Genomic DNA, 21,903 nt, shown 5'->3' with positions numbered 1-21,903 from the left:
TGAGCCACTTTAGTCTTTTTTTCCACTAAGGGACAGCACATATGAGTAAGTTCTGTAGTGTGGCTTGTTTAAATGAAGGCCTGGGTTAGAACGCACGGAGAATTAGAGAAAGCAGCAACTCCTAAAACGAGTATTTTAATACAAAATAAGCTATAAAATATATATCTCAGAAATATGAGGGAAAAAAGGACTGCTTGACTGTACTCTATTAATAATATTAAATAATTGTTTGATGTGATTCGTGCTGTGTGATTGTATAATCAAAACAACAATATATGTCTCAATATAGATGATATTGTCATTTTCTATATCATCAAAATAGAAAACCTGATATATCTTGAATCACAATATATTGCCCAGCCTTAGTAGCAACAGTGTCTGTATGGCAGTTCACAGGTTAGAGCTCTTTGATTAACAACGCTTATACTTTATCTATTTATCATATAGGACATGACATCTATATATGTTTTTATATAAACAAATGTTAACATTTGTGGATCTGTTGACTGCCACTTGTTGGAAATAAAAATAATGTTCATACCGTTTAGCTAATTTTCTTTTACCTAAATAAAAACTGTTTATAATGGTTTTGCTACAGTGATATACATCCCTTTAGCCTCATTCAGCGAGCTAAAGTTGAACAAGTTCGGTTTCCTCCCTCCCTTGTTATTCCACATTTTGTAAAAATTCAGCTCCAAACGGGCGAGTTGGATTTTTCTCGCTCCTTGACGTCACGTAGCGGAAACTCCTCTTCCTGACAATCCTGGCTCTTCCTACCCTATAAGAACATGAGCTCCTCCCTCTCAAACTACTCACAGCTCAAACAAACACTGCGGTGTAAAATAGAATACATACAGTATTATACTTTACTGTCACATATGTAAAGCTACATACACAAAATGTGTTCTCTGCATTTACCCCTCCCTGTGGAGCAGTGGGCAGTAATGTTGTAGCACCCGGCACAGCTCCATTTTTAGTATCCGTTATACCGCCGCATTTTGCCTTTGACATGATCTGATGTGCTTGTGACCCAATGCGACACAGCGGTTGGACAAAACAGTGGACTATCACCTTGAATAAACTATTCCTGTAATCAGTAGAGGAGAGGATGTCAAGAAAACGATGGAGCAGATGCAGTGAGTGTTTGAAGCGGCTGACTCAGCTCACTGACTCCACTGCTCCTGCCGCGCACACACCCTGAAACAGTGTTTGTCTGACTCACAATCATAATAAAAAGTGTTTTACTGTAATGTGCAGTGTTTTTTTGGCAGAAAACAATAACAATAGTGTGTGGATAGCAAAAGAAAATAGCTAGTGATCAGCTGTTGTGTGGAGTCAGCATCTACAGACACGTCTGCTCATGAATGTGCATAAGTAGGCCCCAAAACAGGCCATTTTTAGAACTGCTCAGAAAGTCACTTTTCAGAGGGCTAAAACTCTGAAAAACATGAGTTTTGGAAAATAAACCTCAAATACCATGGTGTTGGGGTTCTTAGAACAAATGGAGTTGGGTGAAAAATAGCATAATACTGGACTTTAAATGGTGGGAATAAATGTAAACATTCCACATCAAGGTGCCTCATTTTCTCATATACACTATGTTGCTGTTGTGCTTTTGTTGGACACAGTAATGTTGCTCACACCATGAACCTGAGTGAGCTGTTTGCAGTCCATCGAAGCCAGTAGTTTCCTCTTTCCAGACAGGGTGGGGACTAAGTGCTCAGTGATGGACACAGAAGCATGGCTGTCAATATCTCTGTGGACATGATAGAAAATTACAATAACGATCACAAAAGAGGGTGACAGAAGAGGTCACAAGACTTTTGATCCCTACCCGTAATTAATCTTTCGTGGGGGTAGAAGGCCGAGCCCTTCGACATGAAAGATCACGGCTTTGAGCACTTGTGGTAGCGGGTTAGTAAATGATATCTTGACAGCCATCTTCTCACCTACTGCAGCCTTCCCAATCGGCTAAGAGTTTAAAAAAAAAAAAAGAAGAATTCAGATCTAAGATTAGATTTTAATCTTCCCTTTTTCCTTTCCCCTGATGAGCTTGGCTTCTTACGTTGATGATGAGGTCTGGGGTCCTGAGCCTGAAGTTGAACTGTGTGGCCAGAACCTGCCGTGTTTCTACGACCCTGCCTAACAGAGTCAGCATCAGGGCAGCTTGATCTATTAGTTGGTTTTTGTAGTCTTTGTAATCAAGAGTCCAGTTCAAACTCTTTTCTTTAGAAACCAGACAAAGAAACAAATAGAACAAAAACGATTAATGAACTACAGAGGGTGTGTGAGGATGATTACTTTGTTACTTATTGCCTGATTAAGTGTTTTCTCTATAACCCTCAATTATTTCAATAAGCACAATAACAAGGAGATTGGGTTATTTTAGCCACTCCTTGAGCAGTGTGTGCTAGAATATGTTCCTTTTCAAAGTGATGCAAGCAACAGGTTGGAACAGGCAGGCAGAGTGAAGTATGCAGGGCTATTTAAACAGAATGACACCCATCCCTCAGTTACCATAGAAAATATAAATATTTATCAACTCTCTGTTACATCTTACTAAGATTACTCCTTTGACATCATCCACTTATGTTTCTCTGATAAGACCAGTCGCCAAACTCCTGTGTATATGTAAAATCAATCAAGCTACTAATTTCTATCATCAAAGTCCTATAAAAAATATGAGCTCTTGGCTTTCACTCAGAAAAGCATTCAGCACACATATTAAACTGTTACAATAGGATTGTATTAGTTGAATGACACTGCCTTGGGAGAATAAAATGGCAAAGATTTTAATTAAAATGTGCATTTTAATTTGAATTAGCACATACTACAATGTAGAATTGTACTGTTATACTGTATCTTTATTAATGGGGATAAACTTTTCTTCCTTTAAAAGTGTGAATTATCATGGTACCTTGATCAGGATCAAGGGGATATTTGGCGCTTGGTGGAGGTTTGTGTTCTCCGAGTACAAAAAAACATTAAAATTTCAAGTCACCCTTTATAACCCCCTCAAATGTACATTGGAGGATGATGAAATACTGAGGAAAAGAAAACTACACAAGCCCTGCGAGAAGCCGGTCCTCCGAAGGTGCGGTCCTTCCTGTGGGGTAGGGCTAACCACCATGCCATGGTGCTGCCCAGTGTTTTTAATTAATACAGTGAAAAAATGAAGTAATTTTTTGGCACCTTCTTTGCCTATGCTACCAATACCAAGTCTAAATTTTGGACCATTCCTAATACCAAACCCAACAAGCTGTCACTGCTCTGCACTGCATCTGTTGTGTTAGTAAAGCTGACTTACCCTCATTAGGCAGTAGATCAATATCTGTTGTGTCTTTCTTCACTGTGGCTTTATGGACTCCAGTGTAGTACATGACAGACACCTGACTGTGGAGGTTGACTGTACGATTTTCTGAGCTGCTGTTTTGTAATGTGATGGTTAGCTCTGCGTCATCCCCCATTCTTGGTCCATCATCTTCCATAGTCACATGTACAGAGACGTCTTGCGCTGTGGGCGCTGAATAGGCCTTTGCCTTAGTGCCATAGCTGCAAGCTGTTTCCACAGCAATGCGCTCCTGCTCAGACCCTAAAAAGTGCATAAAAATATGAAGTCGATCCAACAAAGACAATTTTAAACTGTTAATGGGTTTTATTATCAATGTCTAGATTTTAACTTTTACCCTCAGGGTGTTTGTAGAGGTTTGTGATATCATTGCGATCATCAGAGCCAACGGCCTTAGTGCTGATAAAGTGGCCAACAATATTTTTCTCATCATAGATTTGACTGAAGGTACCATCCACATTCCTCTGCCAGTAGATTTTATCACTATTTACCTGCAGGTGCAAAAGAAAACACTGAACAAGTCTCATAATGCCATATGAGTTCTTGTTATTCCTAAATCAATACACACCACTTGGTAAAATGTTCTTGACCTTGTTCATATACAGTGCAGAATTTAATTAATGAGGAGGAGAATTCCACAAACCTCAGCAAACACAAAGGCAGCGTCATGTTTCAAGTAGACCTGACCATAGCGGATAGCAGTGAGAGAAGCAGGACCACAGCGGAAGGTGCCTTGGCTTGTCTGCTGAGGGGTGGCATCAACAGCCTGCCAACCGCCATTGCCTGGAGGTAAATCAGGACGTGCCATCCAGCAGTCGTTCCAAACATGGAAGTTCCTTTAGATAAAGACCTGAGGTTAATAGAGCAACACGTGTGCCTCATAGACTGATGACTACAATGATGTAAAAAGCTACAAAAACCTAATGACCAAGCATACCAGACAGAGTCTGAATTCAGGTGTTCTAATGGCTCCAAGTTATTGTCCAGATAGACATCTGTTGTCAAAGAGACGTCTGTGTCATGAGCCGAGCTGAAATTGGTCACAGTTCGACAGGGAATGCCTAATGACCTTAAAACTGAAAGAGTGACATGCATGATAATTCTATACCTAAATTGTCACATACGAAAACAAGACGTCATGATGCATAGAAAAATAGGGTTAACCAACCTGTTGTCACAACCCCACCAAAGACCCAGCACTGGCCATATTTCACAGGGGTGCCCTTGTTTTTATGGTATTCTTTCAGAATTTCAACACTTCCACTCCACATTGTCGGAAAACTTCCACCAGAATAGTTTCCAGACCAGTTCCCCTCAATTACACCATGATCATCAACAGAGTTGATCTATAGAGAAAGAAAGAGAATATCTTTTATTTACATGTTTGGGGGGGGGGGGAAAAACTCACCAGAGAAAGCACTCTGGACATAATTGCACAAGCAAAAATTGGTTTGGAAGACATCAACTTTCAGATGCTACCTTAGGAAAGTCAAGCTAGTCCAGCCCCTTCATCTGTCAGTAGCTGTTAACAACTGAGAGCATCCATCCCCTATTCAGTTAATCATCCAGCTGATTATGTTCTATGCTTCCCATTGGTTAGATGGGTCTGCTGCGTCTGCAAAGACCTCACAACCCCAGCTCCTCCTCTTCTCTCCAATTAAACACTGTCTTTTGGTGCTATCTAACTGTGCTTCTGTTCCAGGGGGTCCTGCTGACCGCTCTCTCTGCATATGCCTCTCCATGTAGCTCATGGAAAAGCGAATGGGATCTCCCTTCCTTTCAGGCTTTCCACGCAGCTGCCGGAAAGGGCATGGAGGTCCCAGAACAGAGCCTTACCGCCAAATCTAAAATGCATGCTAAATAAAGCTATTTGACTATTTGACTGAAATAAAAAGCAACATACTCACCATGGCTGAGACAACCCGCACCACATTAACTGGGTCTGCCCAACCGGATGGTGGAGTTCCACTCTTCTCTAGAACAAAAAGACAAGCGGCAAGAATCCCTTCATCAAACTAAAAGCAAAAGAAAGAAAACAACCATGATGTTGGTGATGTTGAGTTAGCAGGTTTCTCCTAGTCATATTGCACACCTAACACATACATAAACAAGTGTGGAAACCCACTCAACCAACTCACCTGCCCATAATCCCATGTTCTCTCCCCAATCTGATTCATTGTGCCATAGTAGATTATTCCAACATCGTTCAGGACATATTCCTGCCTTTCTTCCTCGGAATGCAAAAACACCACGTCGTCTGGCAATCAGCAAAAGAAACACGCTCAAAATTCTTATCTCAACACCTCAGAACTGAGATCTTATTTTCTTCTAGTTAAACTGTTTGCTATAACAATGAAAAACATTTTATAGACGCAAATGCATTGTAACCAGGGACATTCTTAAAATGCTTGCAATATATCTGTTCTCTGCTGCCTACAGGATCATGTAAACAGGACTGTAATTCATTCTCTGTACAGATTGAAATACTTGAGTTCCATCAGTAATTTTTTTTCTCTTTTTTTTTTAAATTCTGAAGCCCAGTAGGAGATATCCCACAGCCCAAGGCATGCCAGTGCATTGTAGACCAATGTGTGTGCAAAAACCGCTACTGCAAACCCAAGCGCTGCCCCGGAACCAAAGATGCAGCCAGGCCAGCAGAGAAAGCTGGGGCCAAGGAGCCCCAGGCCACCATCCCACAGCCGAGCAACCCCCCAGACGCCTCCAAGATCCCAAGCCAAGAGGCAGCCACCGCCCCCCATATACACATCCGAGAAAGTCCCAAGGAGCCGAGGACCGAGCAAACCCCGCCACCGACCATCAGTAATTAATAAATAAATCCTTCTGATTTAGTTTTAGTAATATTCATCACAGAATGATAGTATACAGACACATTAGTCTTTATTAGCCCAGTAATTAATCCAAATAGTTACTGACCGAAGCATGCCGTATCATTGAATGTAATTTATGTTTGACAAGGCGTGAAACTGCATCTCTTTTTTCCCATACTAGTGATACTAAAGAGGAGTTTACCTTCACACCAGGGGTTGAACAAGATGTAGACATCATTTGCAGAATTGTGTTCGGAGACAAACTGTCCACTCGTAGAATTGGTTTCCACTGTGAGTCGATAATGACCAATAACAGCTGTGGCAGGCGAATTCACCATCAACTTAATCTTTGTGCTGTCCTGCTCAATAATTCTACTTCCCCAGGAATTTTGATCCAACTGCTTCACCAAAGGAACAATCACATGTGTTTCTTTTGACACTACTGGCAGTGACCCTATGAAAGTGAGAAGAGATGCATGTGATGTAATAGCAAAATATCAGGCTTATGGGTTCAGAACATGTTCAGACAAAAACATTTGAGTTAATTTTCAAGATAAAACCACATCTTTGTTGATCCTGTGTGCAGAATGAGATGGTGGAAAAATCCGAATGAAATGTTACACCTCCTTTTTGTTTGTCGCAGACTAGTTTGTGGACATAAGACGGCTCAGTCTTACCCATTGGTTACACTAATATGTTTGTATATTTACAAACATTGATACCATCCCATATAAGGTGAATCAATGGTAATTGAATCTTTAAAAAAAATGCATGATCTTTTATGCTTCATATTTTTGTCGAACATATCGGTAAAATTTAATTCAATAAGGACTTCTTGTTATTTCGTTAACTAAAACTAGGCTATAACTGAAATAGTCTGGATGACTAAATTTTGACCAAAACTAAGTTGCTTTTTGGTCAAAAGACTGTCTAAAGTTAAATAGAGTTTTCTCTGGGGGGGTGGCATGGGGAGCATTACAGTTTTCCCAAATTCATTTGAAAAAATACAATTCTTAATATAATGTGCATAATATACAAATATTTTAAGTGCCATAAAATAAAGCGACTGTACAAAATATATTTGAATTCATTTGTTGTTCTTTTAAAAATAAGGTTTTTTTGGCGCTCGTCATGTGACTTCGTGATTTTATCATAAATTTACAACATTAAACAAAATATTGACGCAAATCTTTGTCGTCAACATTATTAATTATGTTACCAATAATTTTTGCATTATTGTTTTTTTGGGTTTTTTTTTTTTTTTTTACCCCCCACCCTCGTTCTTGTCACTTTTAGGGCATTTCCTTTTCAACATACATGTCTATGAATCTCCTCCCCTGTGACCATCCAAGCTGCATTGTTGACAACGACGAATCAACTGCAGCTTTATTGACAGATTACTAATGGGGAGTAATAGTAGATAAAAGCTGCTTTCAAGAGACAATCAGAAGACAATGCAGCTGAATGAGTCACCAGCAAACAGCGCTGACGCAACACAAATTTATGTTTGGATTAAAAACACACACAGAGAGAATATATCTGTTAAAATCAAGATTAACTTGGATAAAATATTGTAAGTAACATTTAATAATTAACAAGTACCCACAGAACATAATCTCACACTTTGAAATAGATTGTTAATCATTTTTAAATCATAAATACTAACTCATTTTGATTCTGTTTATTCAAACACAAACTATAGAAAGAGCTGGGTAAACATACTGTAGTCTACAGGCGAAAGGAAACATATGTAGGGCTAAAAAAGGTTAAAATAAATAAAGTACGTTTTTATTAAACTTAAATATCAGAGTAAAGTTAGCTTTGGGCTTATGAGCAACACACGTTTTGCCGAATATCAGATGAATATACAGTATAATGCTAATTTCATTTAAAGTTTTAGTCAACAAATATCTTAAACACATAAATAAACCTTTTATTACTTATTATTAACAGTAAAGATAACAGAGTGATAATACAAACAATTGTTCAATTGTGTTCAGGTGGAAGGGACAATGCATATTAATGGGTGTAAAGATATGTAAATAGGCCTGATTGTGCACTTTAGCTACTTTCTATATACGTAGTCCTCCCAATAATTATTCATTTCTTTTCTAATAATCTTTTAATCAATTTCATTAAATGTTAATAGCATCTTTCATCTACACTGTTCATGGTTTGGGGGTGCTGAATTATTTAGAATGGAAGGCGTGGTATGCCTTGCTCAAAATGCCATCTCATGGAGACGCAACACAAAACAACATTCACTCTGATGAGTCATGTTAAAAGCTTACACTAACGGTGAGGGTAACCTGAGTCCCTACAAACTACAAACAGGGGAAAAAAAACAATGTGGGTTAAGGTTACTCTCAGAAGTTGGGTGTGCACATGTAAAGTTTGTGCAGCCAAATCTCAGTTGAATTTGTGGTTTTTATTCCTGTGAATCCTAATCTTTGTTGAACACAAATCCAACTCAGTAGATTATTGTCAAAAATCACAGGCATTTTGTGCCGACGTCACAACACGGCAAGAGAACAAAATCAGGTTGAGTTAATCTCTTTACTTTGTTGTTACATGCTTTGTGGCACAATATTAGAGTGTTTGCACTAAAGTTCATTAGGTGTTCTCATCTTCTACATCTTCTGTTTAAAACAGCAGTTGGCGTTCAGCGTTTTTGATGCATTGCCCCCACCACTGGTGAAAACCTAAAATGCAGTATTAGCATTGCAGATCTGTAATTGACACCAAATATAACTTTGACTCCATAACTTCGTGTTTATTGATAACTTCTACCTGTTTTGGAAACATGCTGACCTATTCAAAAAGGACAGACTTTTTTAATTCACTCAAAGCCCAAATACTAAAATCAAACTTAAAGTGTGTGATCCATAGCTCTACACATACATGACTGCCTGAGATTAAGCAGGCAGCTACAGACGCCAGGGTTGGGATCAATTACATTTTTCAGTGACATTTACGCTTTCAATTACTCATGTTCAATTACAATTCAATTATGATTACAGTGACCAGCATTTTTCCAAATGCATCCTCAGAAAGTCAATTACAATTATGTTCTCAATTACTAAAGTTCAATGACAATTCATCACAATTGAAATAAATTATCTAATAACAGTTAACCTTCTTCTTGTGTAAGCATCTCTTATGAGATCAGGTCCTAAATCAGCTGTAAAACACACTAAAAAACAAACATCATTTAATTTCTTCCCTATCTATTGATGACCTTGTTAGGCTTCCTTATCAATTAAAATGTAGATTTTAATATTTATAGTGTGGGCGTCTGAGACTTTTTTGCGTCCGTATATCTCTCGATTTAATTATAATTTTTTTAAATGGTAAAATGTGGGAAAGCTTGATATTTAATATAGTTTAATAATTGTTAACTATATGTGTAGAACGGTACATACAACTGTAATATGGTTCCCCAACTTTTATAGAATTTTCACGGCAAAAAATCAATTATCTGAACTCAAATACGATTTAAATACAATTACAACAGCAACAGATTTTTTAAATTACACTATAATTGTAATGAAATATAATTTACACTATAATTGACCCCAACCCTAACAGACGCCTCCTTAGATCAGTACTTACACCCTAGAGACACTGTATTGGTCTGGAGAAAGCAGCACTCTGAAACCCACATAAACACTTAAACACAATTTAAACTACAAGCATACAGTAACACAGAACAATGAAAAAAAAACAATTAAATGTGGAAAATTAAACATGAAATCCCTCCAATCTAAATCTCTCTCAGTGAATGATCTTAACCGACCATCACTTTGGTTGACTATGCCTCACTGAGTTCTGGCTTACAAAAAGAGAGAATGTTGCTCTTAATGAAGCCAGCACTCCCAGTTAATCACCCAGTTAATAACCACCATGTCCCCCGTGAAACTGGTTGGGGAGGGGGAGTGTCAGCAGTTCTAATGCATTGTGTAAATATTGATCATTCTGTTAATCCTATTCTTTCAGATCACCTTCTAATATCTATTGGTTAACATTTTAGTACCATTACCCCATTAAAGACAACTGTTCTGGGGCCTCATTTATAAAACTGTGCGTGAGAAAGATCACTTCAGGTGTGTACGCTGAAACACAGAAAGTGGTTTGTTTTACAATGACATTTATCACGTAGAGAGAGGTCAAATTCTGTGCGGGTAACCAGAGGATCAGCTCGAGGAGATTGTGTCGTTCCTTTGAGGAAAAGCTCTGCTTTTTCACTCAAGGCTGCACAGGAATGGAATAAAAAACCAGACCACATCAGACAACTCTTCACATACGCCTCCTTTTCTCAGCAGCTAAAAATACAGCTTCTTGACCACCAATTATGTTCACACCAACTGCCTTTTATTTCTTTTCATTTAGATGTTGGTATTTTTGTTTGTTAGGGTTGTTTGTTTCTCTTTTGTTATGGTATGGGTTAACTATTTCATTTGTGTCCCTGTTGTAATTTACGGTGTGGAAATTCTGAGCATTTTAGGTCCAGGCTTGGTGCTTTTTTATCAGTAAAAAATCATTAAAAAAAAAAAAGTTATTATTTTGTTATTTGTCATACCTGTTCTCTTTTGTCATGTTGTATTCTCTCTGTATTTTAATACCTTTTACATTTTCGGTTGCCTTTTAAAATCTGGCCAGGGACACCTAATGAGAACTATCCTGTTTTGGCTACCTCTGGCTCATTTACTGCACGTCTGTTTATTAATCGACATTGTCTCTTAGATAATCAATAAATTCAAATCATTAATCCAATAATTAGGCTATGTGTGTGGGTGCGTGCACGTTCAATCACTCCCTGGGGTGTCTGTATAATTTTTTTCCTCCTTCATTTTTGCAAATATGTCCTTCATATTTGATGTGTTGTGAGATGTAATTATTTCACACAAATGTATCAGATTCACGTAGCTGTCTTTAATTCAATCCTTCTCTTTTCCCATTTCTCCTGATTTTGTGGGCATGGCAGGGTGAGAGCTGCTGTGGAGGTGCGCACATTCTCTCACCAAATTCGTTTTTCTAAAGTCACAAAAATTGCTTATAAGAGGCGTACGCTTTCGCTAGTATGTACGTAGCGTAACCTAAAACTTGCAATGAGGGAACAAATCTGCCCACAGCGAAAGTAAGTGACCTTCCCCTCTTTAGTTGCAAGCAATAACGTGATTCAATCGCATTTAGTTTTGCACCAAATTACATTTCTATTAGATCCTACACTTTGAGGTTTTAATGTATTATCGTAGTCTTCACCATCAGTAAATTGCCTTTGTAGCCTTAAAACCAGTAACACAATAGAGAAAAGGCTGTATAGTCATGATTCTGTCTTAGACTTGGTGTTCCCAGGTATAATGAAAATTACAGTCTTTCAGTCAGACTTAAGCTCCACAGGTGTTACCCTAAAGTCAGAGTATTCAGCTGTGAAAAACTCCCTTGAATTCCTAAATCGTCAATTTGAGGGAGGGGGCTGGATGGTGTCTGGAAATTGCACAGTGTTCAAGACTGGAAATAGAGACTGAGACGTGAGCAGGAAAATGACTCACTGGCTTTTAGGCTTTCAAAAAGCCTTGTTTTTGTGTTTTGGAACAGAAAGCTCCATCTTTAGTGGGTGGGTTCACATGTTGTCCTAAAAGCAGAATCTATTGTCTGAATCTATTGATCTTTTAGATCACAGGATGATAATTCATAGTAATGCTGTTCTTCTATGACACTGAACAGTACACTGATGCTTATCAACACACTTGATTGAACGTTGAAGCTAATTTTAAAACTTGATTATGGTCACAAAATACTATTCATCTCTGTTCACTATCACACCCTAAACGTTAGGAAAAATATTCTGTAAACACTTGTGTTGTTCATAATGAAGTTGACCTGGTGTGGGAGTGTGGTAAGATGACAGGTGGCAGGATATTGCTCAGTATTCAGTCAAAGCAGGATTGGTAATTAATTGACAACTGAGGAATTGGATGGAAATGAAGCCGGAGCATAGCAACAAAAAAGGCTTCCATGGCAATGGCAATCAAAAACCTCTCCAACTCACACTGTCCTTGATTAAACATCCAGAAATGTTACTAAAAGTAAACCAAAGTGATGTCCTCCCTAAGCTCATGGAGCTGGTTTCTATAGGCTTCATAGCATCTTTTTATTTTATCCCACTGCATTTTCAGAGGATGAAGCTGTTGTTTGTTTTTATTGAACGTTGCATCTATACCCAATGCCTGTGAAAATTGGTTTTGTTTTTGACAGACAGGTAACCCTCAGGGATCATGTGAGGGACCCTCAGGAGCTCCATCTAAAATATGATTTACTTTCCAGAAATCAAACTCACAAAGCTAAATACTAATGACAGATGTAGTTAGTACTTAGTAAAGTTAAATACTGCTGATAAAGTCATAAATTAACCACATTTAAATGTTTATTTTCACTAAGACATTGTGACAAATGTCTTTTAAGTGTTGCTGGTCTGTGATATGTTGTATATAATATGATACAGTATATGTATATATACACTTTTTTTTAAACACAAGGTGGATTTTCTGTAAAAGGTAATGAAAATGAAACAATTGCAAAAATGTTGAAACCTCATCATTTCCTGCCTTTAATATGTTAGTTTCATTTGTTCAGACAACTTTTTTTCAGGAAATTTACTTTGATCTCCTGACATGTCTCAACGTTCAACTGCCAGTCTTCTTCAAAGGCGTCTGCTGATCGCTTTGACGTTTCCTTGACTTCCGCTTAATAATTCCAGCAAGTTCTTTTTGAATAATATGTTGCGGGTTCATTTATTCCGACAACTCTTTTTCAAGAAATTTACTTTGATCTCCTGACATGTTTCAGCTGTCACCTGCCAGTCCTCCTCGGAGGCGTGTGCTGATCGCTTTGATGTAAACAACAATAGTCTGAATAAATGAAAGCTTAACATATTATTCAAAAAGAAGACTATGAAATTGCTGGAAGTATTACATGGAAGTCAAGGATTCATCAGAGCAATCAGCAGACGCCTATGAAGAGGACTGGCAGTTGACAGTTGAAACCTGTTTGGAAATCAAAGTAAATATCCTGGAAAACAGTTGTCTGAATAAATGAAACTTTAACATTATTCAAAAAGAAAACAAAAATAACTTGCTGGAATTATTAGGCGGAAGTCAAGGAAACGTTAAAGCAATCAGCAGACTCCTCTGAAGAAGACTGGCAGTTGAAAGTCGAAACATGTCAGGAGATCAAAATAATTTTCCTGAAAAAAATTTGTTTGAATAAATGAAACTTTAACTTAGAAAATGATGAGGGTTCAACATGAAAAACTTAATTTTCCCTAGTTTATGCAATTGTTACTTCTAGCCTTCTTTATTATCTTACTTTCTAATTAAAGTGAAACCATGAAAATGTAGCATTTAAATAGTTCTTTGGTAGCCCTTCAGACTATGCAGTACCTATGAAGTAGCTCACAGTTTCAGAAAGGTTGCCTAAATGTATAGCGTCTACATCAAGCAAGCTGACGAACCTGTTTTGAGCTCAAGATGAAGCTGATCAGTGGTGGGGTTAAAAGGCCGAGACAGGGTTATCCACATGACGAACTTCTGCCCTCTCCGAATAATTAAGTTGTTGCTCTGGTAAAGATCTGTGTGATGCACTTTGCGGTTCTCCTCTGACTTGCTTTTTACCAGGTCTATGGATCTCACTTTCAGAAGAAGCTCTGTGGAAACATAAGCGATAAATCCGTCATAAGTACCACAGTCTTCAGGCCTGTTTGAGTCGAAGCCTCTAAATCACCATTAAGCTCGCTGGATTCAGTCGCAGGCTTCTCGCTGATTGTCTCTTCTTCATTGTCAAACTCGTCAATCCCTGTGACAATAGTTTCTGTCACGTCATCGTCATGTGCGTGTGGACAGCAGCACGGGCAGGCCTTACGCAGCCATCGTCGACATGCATTTTCTTGCTTGGGGTTATTTTCGTCCTGCTCCTCTTTTTTCTCATCATTCTCCTCACCAATAGCAAGAGTGACAGATGGAAAGCGGCCTACTGCTGATCTTTCTCTTATTGAACGAGTCTCTACTGTCATCCTGTGAAAAATACAAACACATGAGAATTTGTGTATTAATAAAACAAGTTTTTAAAATAAGTAACAAGTGTCTGATTCAAGTATCAGAGGTTGTACTTTACACTAATTGGCGTATTTTCCTTTGGCTTCAGTGCACATCATGTGCTTCAAAGAGCAGTAATCCATGTCATCATCAAAGCAACTTCTGAAGTTTAATATCAACAGAGAAAAGGCTGGGATTTTTTGTACAGGTGTGCATAATAATGCATGTTTATCAATGCAGAATCTTTATCGGAGCTGACAGCCTTGTTTCTGATGCAGCTTATCAAAAGAGCTCTAAATTATATCAGCTTCATTGAATTTGAAAGAATAACCTTTTGTTGAAGATCAAGTGTGATTTGAACAGAACAGCAAAGTGTTTAAGTCCTTACCTCTACACAACCAGAGCGAATTATCTTATAGTGATAAGAATCATATTTTCTTTAAGTTTGGTCAGTTTCTTACCCAAACTTTTTCCCTTCAGAGAAAAGATCCACTAAACAATGTGGTTTAAAACCAGCAAGTCCCTGAGGAACATCTTAACAACAGTATGACATGCACTAAAATATGCAAATGTGAACTAATATTCTCACAGATGTTTTTCATGCCATGGCATCATGGGGTTGATTTTTCCACCAAGTGCTAATTACTCTGTATGCCTTTTGATCTCTCTCCTCTTTAAGCTTGAGTATACAGAGATAACAAAATTACATTTCAGGTCACAAGACCACAGGACACTTCATTAATTCAACATGTTGTGTTAAGGTGCATCGCTGCATTGTGTTTATGGGTTTGTTCTTTCCCTATGGATTTAAAGGTTGTGGCTGAGCTGTGGGTACTGACAATGGTTTTCCAACACTTATCCAAGCCCCTGAAGTGATTGGGGAAAAAGAAAAATAAACAATCACAGGTTTAAAAAATGAGCAGTTATTACCGAACAGCTTCCTGATGGATTACAGCACGCTAACAACGGGTGTGCAAATTGTTAGCCTCTGTGTGGCATTGCGATGCGGCTTTCCTTTGCAAAAAAGGACTTCATCTATTTCTTTGCACTTCAGTTTGCTTAAAAGACCAACAAGACTGACTGAATCACATGATGCCAAAAAGAGGGGAAATGCAAGGTTCATTTGATACAAAGTTATAAACATACTGAAATGAAACATCTGAGCACACTTTTGTAATTACTGGGCTGGTGCAGTAAAAACACAGGTTTTAAAGACTGTCTTATATGAAGGAAACTGTAAATAGCTTGGAACTCAGATCAGATGATTCACCATCCATCCTTCATCACACACGTACTGTATAGTATAATCTACACGGGGTTGTTATGACAGTATAGATAGTAACAATACAGATTTACTGATCCCATAAATTGCCTCCGGTGATTCTGTTTCATAGTTTCTCACAGACCATCTGACAGATATATGCTCACTACCAAATCCTTGTCCCATTCTTGTTGTGATTGTAGCAGGTAACACCTCCAAAACATGGTGGCCATGGGGGGATTAGCACAGGAGAATGCTTGAGCTACTTCGACTGGATCTATAGCTCTGCTTTGAGCCTCTTTCATGAACCATTGTTTCATCCTATTGAAAATATTTCTCATGTCATCTTGTATCCCAGCTGTATCCTATGCTGCCTATCTCAGCTGATTTAGGATGCACACCAGTCTGTCACAGGATCAACACAAAGATGGAGAATAAAAATTGCACAGCCAACAATGTACAGGTTTTTGGGCTGTGGGAGGAATTTTAAACAAACAGAAAACTCTGCACATTAGGAACCAGTGAAATCTTCCATTCTGAATGTTATTTTACATTCATACATCATCAATCTGAATACAATATTTTGCTGATTGTGTTTTCCAACAACTCAACCGTTATCATTAATGCTAATCTTACTTGCCAGACTTCAAACACAGAGATAAATACAGGTGACAGATGTAGTCAGAGCTTTAATAGAGTACCGGTACATGCTGCACTTTATTTTTACAGACATTGAGGCAAATTTGCTTAAGTGTTGCAGATACAATTTTGTTAAGGAAGCTGCATATTGTTTAAAAAAAAAAATGCAAAGTGGATTTTTCTAAAATATTACAAAATTGTAAAGTTTTACAAATTTTACGATTAGTTAAAAATTGTGAGTTAGTGGCTAGTTAATGAGAACATAAAGATTTCACATGGTATGTAATGAAAATGAAACAATTGCATGAGTTAAGAAAAAAAAAGTTTTGTATGATTGAAACATTTCTTACCTTTTTTAAGTCACTGCTAGTTTTCCTCATTATCTTACCATTTAATTCATGTGAAACCTTGAAAATGTAGTATTTAGAAAGTGTTTCTCAAACCACGAGCCCATCAGATTATTCAGAACCTTTGACGTTGCTCACAGTTTCAGAAAGGTTGGTTTAGACTGTTTTTATTCATATTTTATAATTAAACACTTCAATCTATTATAGTCATAATTCATCACTTTTATATATTCCAACCTTCTGACATTAAATAAATGTAAACTAAATATTTTCTATCTTATAAAATAGATTAAAAAAATTATTATCATGAACAATTGATCATGAATCAATGAAGAAGTAATAAACAACGTAATTAGATAAGGCTTCGCACGCACAGCTTTTCCTCTTCACCTTCGTCGATGTAGGTACAGTCAATAATTAGATAGGCTATCGCTACTGAAAAGAAAAGAAAAAGTAAATAAGACAGTAGTGAATAGTTCATTGCTATTCATAGAGAAGTGAAGAATATCCTGCTGCCAGGAAACAGGAAGGCTGCTACTGATACCATGAGAACATCTGCCGCCGAGTCGCTGCTGCTGAATATCAATCTGCTTTACGGGAAAGTATGCAAGCATTGATTGAAAAAGACCATGGAAAACAGTTGCTCGCCTATCTATTCACAAGATCATACCACAGTGCTTTTGTGCTTTTGCATAAAGCACATCCTGGGTAACCTACAGCAGTGATTCCCAACCAAGGGCACGTTAATGACATCAGGAAGATGTTATTTAACAGTTTAAATTACTGTTGATCTTGACACAAATTAAGAGTTGAACACGCAAAAGGTATTCATGGCCTGGAGGGCAGGTATAATCACTGAAAAGCACCGTCACAGAATTACCAATGAAATATTAAATAATCCACAACATACACGTAGATCCGCCTCCATGTTCTTAGCTTGTCCTATGTTAAATCTTTGCTGACTTCAAGCCATTAAAGCTTTAACTTCATGCTTTGAATTCCCTGTGCAGCTGTGAATGTTCTCCAACCGGTTTTCTTGACACTCAGTTACTGAGAAAACCTCACTCCCTATTGTCGTCAACCATGAACAATTAAGACAGAGACAACAATAAACAGGCCACAGACAAATACTGTTGTATGCAAGAGAACAGCTCCTCCCAGCTGATGGCTGTGCGTCACAGTTTTAACTGACAGGCCGAGCCTCAAACACAGACTTCCAAATGTGCAATAGTAGAATGAATCATTTGTCACTATCTACTTTATCTAAGTGAAACCTTTCCAGCTAACAGACAGCAGGGCACAGATGCCAAACTCTTAAAATGCAAATCAATTCACCAGCCTAGACAAGTTGGGTTACTCTGATCAGACTTTTTTGCCTTAATTGACCGTGAGAGCGTCAGATTGACATCCAGATTTTGGAGAAAGGCTCCATTGACACTTTACCTTCATCAGAATAAGGTACAAGAACTTTCTTTGGACTTCTAACAATTTAGTTTAAGAGTGTGTCCATACCAAGGAATCCTAGTGCGGATAAAATGCACTAAGATTTGTTATTCCCGATAGTCGGCCTAATTTGGATGGTGTGAAACAAAGTGTGGAGTGGATCCGGCATCCGGAATTCTAGAGTGATTGCTTTGGCAGAGTGACTCCAATCAATTCAGGTGCGCCGTGAACACAAGCAAGTGGCGAAGATGAAGTAGAGCGTACGGCATTGTGGGTGGGCAGGAGAACCAACAAATTTATGAAAGAAAACATCAAAAGAACTGTAATTTGTTGTTACATTGTTGATTGTTGTGAAAGAGCAGGTGGTAAAGAACAAATTTTCTGTGCGTTCTTTTGTGCTTGCTTCGACTAATCGACGACGCGCTCTTCTTCTCATATCTGTTTGTCTGCCCAGAGAAGTCTCGACTCCAGTATCGGAATAAGTAGAATCTAGATCACGCACAACTGCATCAAAGACTGTTTGGAGTAGCTCTAAAAGTGTGCTGCAAACACAAGCAGAGCCTATTCAGCTATGAATAAATATATTGGCTTGGATTTACATAGCACTTTTTTCGAGGAGACTCAAAGCGCATTACAGAAACCATTATTCATTCACACCAGTTACTCACAGTCATACCGGTGGTGGTAAGCTACAATGTAGCCATAGCAGCCCTGGGAGACTGACAGAAGCGTGGCTGCCATTTCGCGCCTACGGCCCCTCTGACCACCACCAGCATTTATGCACAATACATACCCATTCATACAAGGCAATGACAATGACTCTGATAGAGCAGGATTCGAACCCCCAAACCTTCGGTTACTGGACGACCCACTCTACCACTGAGCCACGGTACACACACAAAATAAACATTTGACTCCGTGGTAGACAACCCCTTAGCAGGAAACTGTTCAGTCCACCGCTTAAACAAAAAATAAATCAATGTACAGTTCAATGACATTTTGAAATTTCTCATAAATGCATGGACAATAGTTTGATGGGATTTAGTGTACAGAATAAAAGCTTAATTCAATCTTAATTGGTATTTTCATCAAACTTTTTGTTTTTATACTCACTTTCTATTTAAAGAGGCACAGTGTGTTCACACTGCCTAGACCAACACCATGCTGTGCAGCAGTGGGGAGTATATCACTATGGAGCCCATATTCAGCATTCTCTTGTCCAGTCTCTTTGCAAAAATAGCTTAGCGCACATTTGAAAGCATGATTGTGGAGAATTTTAAATGCAATTAAATCATATCTGAAGTACCACACAGCTAATGTGCAAACAAAAATCAAATCTAGCCTTTCTTGGAATCAGCACAATGAGCTCTTGAAGAGTCTTGAGATTAGAGGAACACAACGTGACGTAGTGCATTCGATAAGGGCTGCCGACAGCCAAACATGCTGTGAGAGGAGCTTGGCTCTCTACTTTATCTGCTTGATCAGACTCCGACCTCATCCTCTGCCTGCTACTGACACGTGTTGGGAACATGTGTCAGAGGTTTGGTATGTTCCAATAAAACCTGCGCTCATACAAAACTAAAAGGTCTTTTCTTACCACATCTATCTCGGTTATGGATTTAATTAAATCACGCACGCCTTTCACCACAGCTGGATGTATTTGTCCATGATTTTAGTGGATCGGCATCAACAACGCTTAGCGCGTTAACTCAGACTTTCACTGATTGTACAATTAGTGTATTTCCATAAGTTAATTAATCTATAATTCTTGATGTTGTACAAACAATTAGATGCGATTAACAAGCATTTACCAGTAATCCTCCAGATGAAGGCCATCAGCTAATTAAATAGAAAGACGTTTTTATTTGTGGGTAAAGAATGTTAAGAATTTCAGTCTAATAAATCAAAACAGTCTGATTCGATTGTGTGAATAAATTAATCGCGTCTTTCTAAATGTTTACGTCTTAAACACCTTGTAAGTATTGACTGTAATGGTATGAACACACACACACACACACACACACACACACACACACACACACACACACACAGAATCAAAGCTGCTATTTCAGACTCACTCTGCTCTGTGGATGAAGAAGAGTCAGGATCGAAAGAAGACTTCTTCACTTTGCTCTGGCTTTGTGCTGCACAGACAGGCTACATACAGAGCTTGTTTAAATACTTGGCAGAAACAGTCTGACACACCTTCTCTGTTGCCACACACAGTACATGTCTGGAAGCTGCAACTGGAAAGTCTTATTAAGGTAGGAGCTTTGAGTGTAATGAGAAAATTATTTAAGGAAGGAAAATGTTTGATATTTACATGAGGCATACTCATTATGAGTAAACACAAAAACACCCCATTATTGATCTCTCTTAAGGTGTAGTTGCTATGTTGTTATGTGTGAGTAACAAAAGCTACAGGTAGCGCTTCCCTCTGATTGGACACTGGTTCACACTTCACGCATACAAATTGTGTAACATGTTCCTTTTGACTCAAAACGATATGGAATCAAACAGATGAATGCACTTTAGATCAGTGGTTCTCAACCTTTTCAGCCCACGACCCCCAAAATAAAGGTTGAAGAACAGTCATGTGGAGACAGGGCCATCTATAAGGGGGATAAAGGGTTCTATGAATCTGTGATAAACACATTTATTTATTTATCTGAATAATATCCCGTTATCCAGGAAATGTAGTATTATTTGTGCCCAAGTATATAGTCATCTTAAAGATGTAAATCCTTGTTTTAATCAGAAATAAAATGGGTTAAAAGTGACCAAAAATGGTGGAAAAGGCACCACCATTTTTCAAAAACCATAGAAATTGGTTAAAAGTTGCAAATTAGAGTGGCTAAAAAGAGACAGAAAAAGTGGTAAAATGGGTTCAGAGTGTCAATATTAGAACAATTAGAATAATTTGTTTAAACTGACAATGTGAATGTGATTAAAATGGCAAAAATAAGCATGAAATATGGTGAAAAGAGGTTAAAAGTGACATTAATGGATCAAAATATGACATTAGGTGGAAAAGTGGGGGAAAGGGTTTATACACCGTAAGTGCCGAAAATGTCTTGAAAGTGGAAAAAAACGTGCAAAAAAGGCATTAAAATCTGATGAAGTGGCAGAAATGGGAGTAATGTAGCAAAAATGCATAAAAAAGAGCAAAAATATGGCAATAAAGGTGATGAAAATAGATTAAAATACGCCAAGTTTGGCTTAGTTGCAGAAAAGGGGTAAAAAAATAAGAACAAAATGGGGTCAAATTGTTCAAAAAAGAAATGTAATTTCTTGAAGGCATCTGGCGACCCCCTCCCAGTGTCTTGCAACCCCAAATGGGGTCCTGACCCCTAGGTTTAGAACTCCTGCGTTAGATGAGCAGTTTAAAGCTGGATAGTAAAACGTTGTCACTGTTTTATTTCAGATATATATTTGGAGTTATTGTTTCTACAGATCCACAATCCATCTACAATCAGAACAATCTGACGCCTTTAACCTGAAGAATTATTTTACTTTACAATCACTATGTTACAGTTTGTCAAACACAAACCCTGACAAAAATAAGTTTATTCATGTGTACTTCAAGTATAATAATGATATTCTAAACTAAAAAAATAGAGTATACTTTCAGTATGTTTTATGTTTATTACCTTAGTATACTTGCTGTTCACAGAACACTATACAGAAAAGGCAAGTAATAATAAATGTATACTTTAAGCTAAAGTATCAGTACATTTATTTAAAATTAAAATTTACAAAACTTTTACTTTATACTTGAACTTTTGATTAAGATTTCAGATCTACTTATCAATAAGTATTTAAATATGTGTGGTTTACCTTTAAGTATATGTGGCTTGTACACAGACCTTCTAAAATGCCTCATATTTGCTAGTAAAGGTTACATATTATAGTCTTTCAGTTGAGCTGTTTTGTCTTTTGTTTT

At 37.9% G+C, this 21,903-nt stretch overlaps 1 protein-coding gene across 1 annotated transcript; it reads right to left on the bottom strand.

Annotated features, from left to right (window-relative positions):
- Window positions 1–1,441: 1,441 nt before the first annotated feature.
- LOC114462477 (protein-glutamine gamma-glutamyltransferase K-like) lies at window positions 1,442–20,147 on the bottom strand. The gene is made up of 14 exons (XM_028445345.1): window positions 20,039–20,147; window positions 13,960–14,249; window positions 13,691–13,882; window positions 6,380–6,631; window positions 5,488–5,606; window positions 5,257–5,364; window positions 4,518–4,695; window positions 4,287–4,425; window positions 3,993–4,185; window positions 3,687–3,840; window positions 3,308–3,592; window positions 2,066–2,226; window positions 1,835–1,971; window positions 1,442–1,756 (listed from the first exon to the last, which is right to left on the bottom strand). Exons 2-14 carry the CDS (start codon window positions 14,246–14,248, stop codon window positions 1,597–1,599), a joined length of 2,367 nt encoding a protein of 788 aa, XP_028301146.1. The 5' UTR covers window position 14,249; window positions 20,039–20,147; the 3' UTR covers window positions 1,442–1,596.
- Window positions 20,148–21,903: the final 1,756 nt, after the last annotated feature.

The sequence above is a fragment of the Gouania willdenowi genome, chromosome 4 (assembly GCF_900634775.1).
Source record: "Gouania willdenowi chromosome 4, fGouWil2.1, whole genome shotgun sequence".
In the NCBI taxonomy this organism is placed as follows: Eukaryota; Metazoa; Chordata; class Actinopteri; order Blenniiformes; family Gobiesocidae; genus Gouania; species Gouania willdenowi.
This window is presented reverse-complemented; position numbering and strand designations above follow the sequence as displayed.

Excerpts from the sequence above, each read along its gene's own strand:
- LOC114462477 (XM_028445345.1), bottom strand. The coding sequence starts at position 14,248 with ATGACAGTAGAGACTCGTTCAATAAGAGAAAGATCAGCAGTAGGCCGC. Across the intron at positions 5,607-6,379 it reads GTTCAACCCCTGGTGTGAAG|ACGACGTGGTGTTTTTGCAT; the intron begins GTAAACTCCTCT and ends GCTGATTGCCAG. Across the intron at positions 5,365-5,487 it reads GAACATGGGATTATGGGCAG|TTTGATGAAGGGATTCTTGC; the intron begins GTGAGTTGGTTG and ends TTTTGCTTTTAG.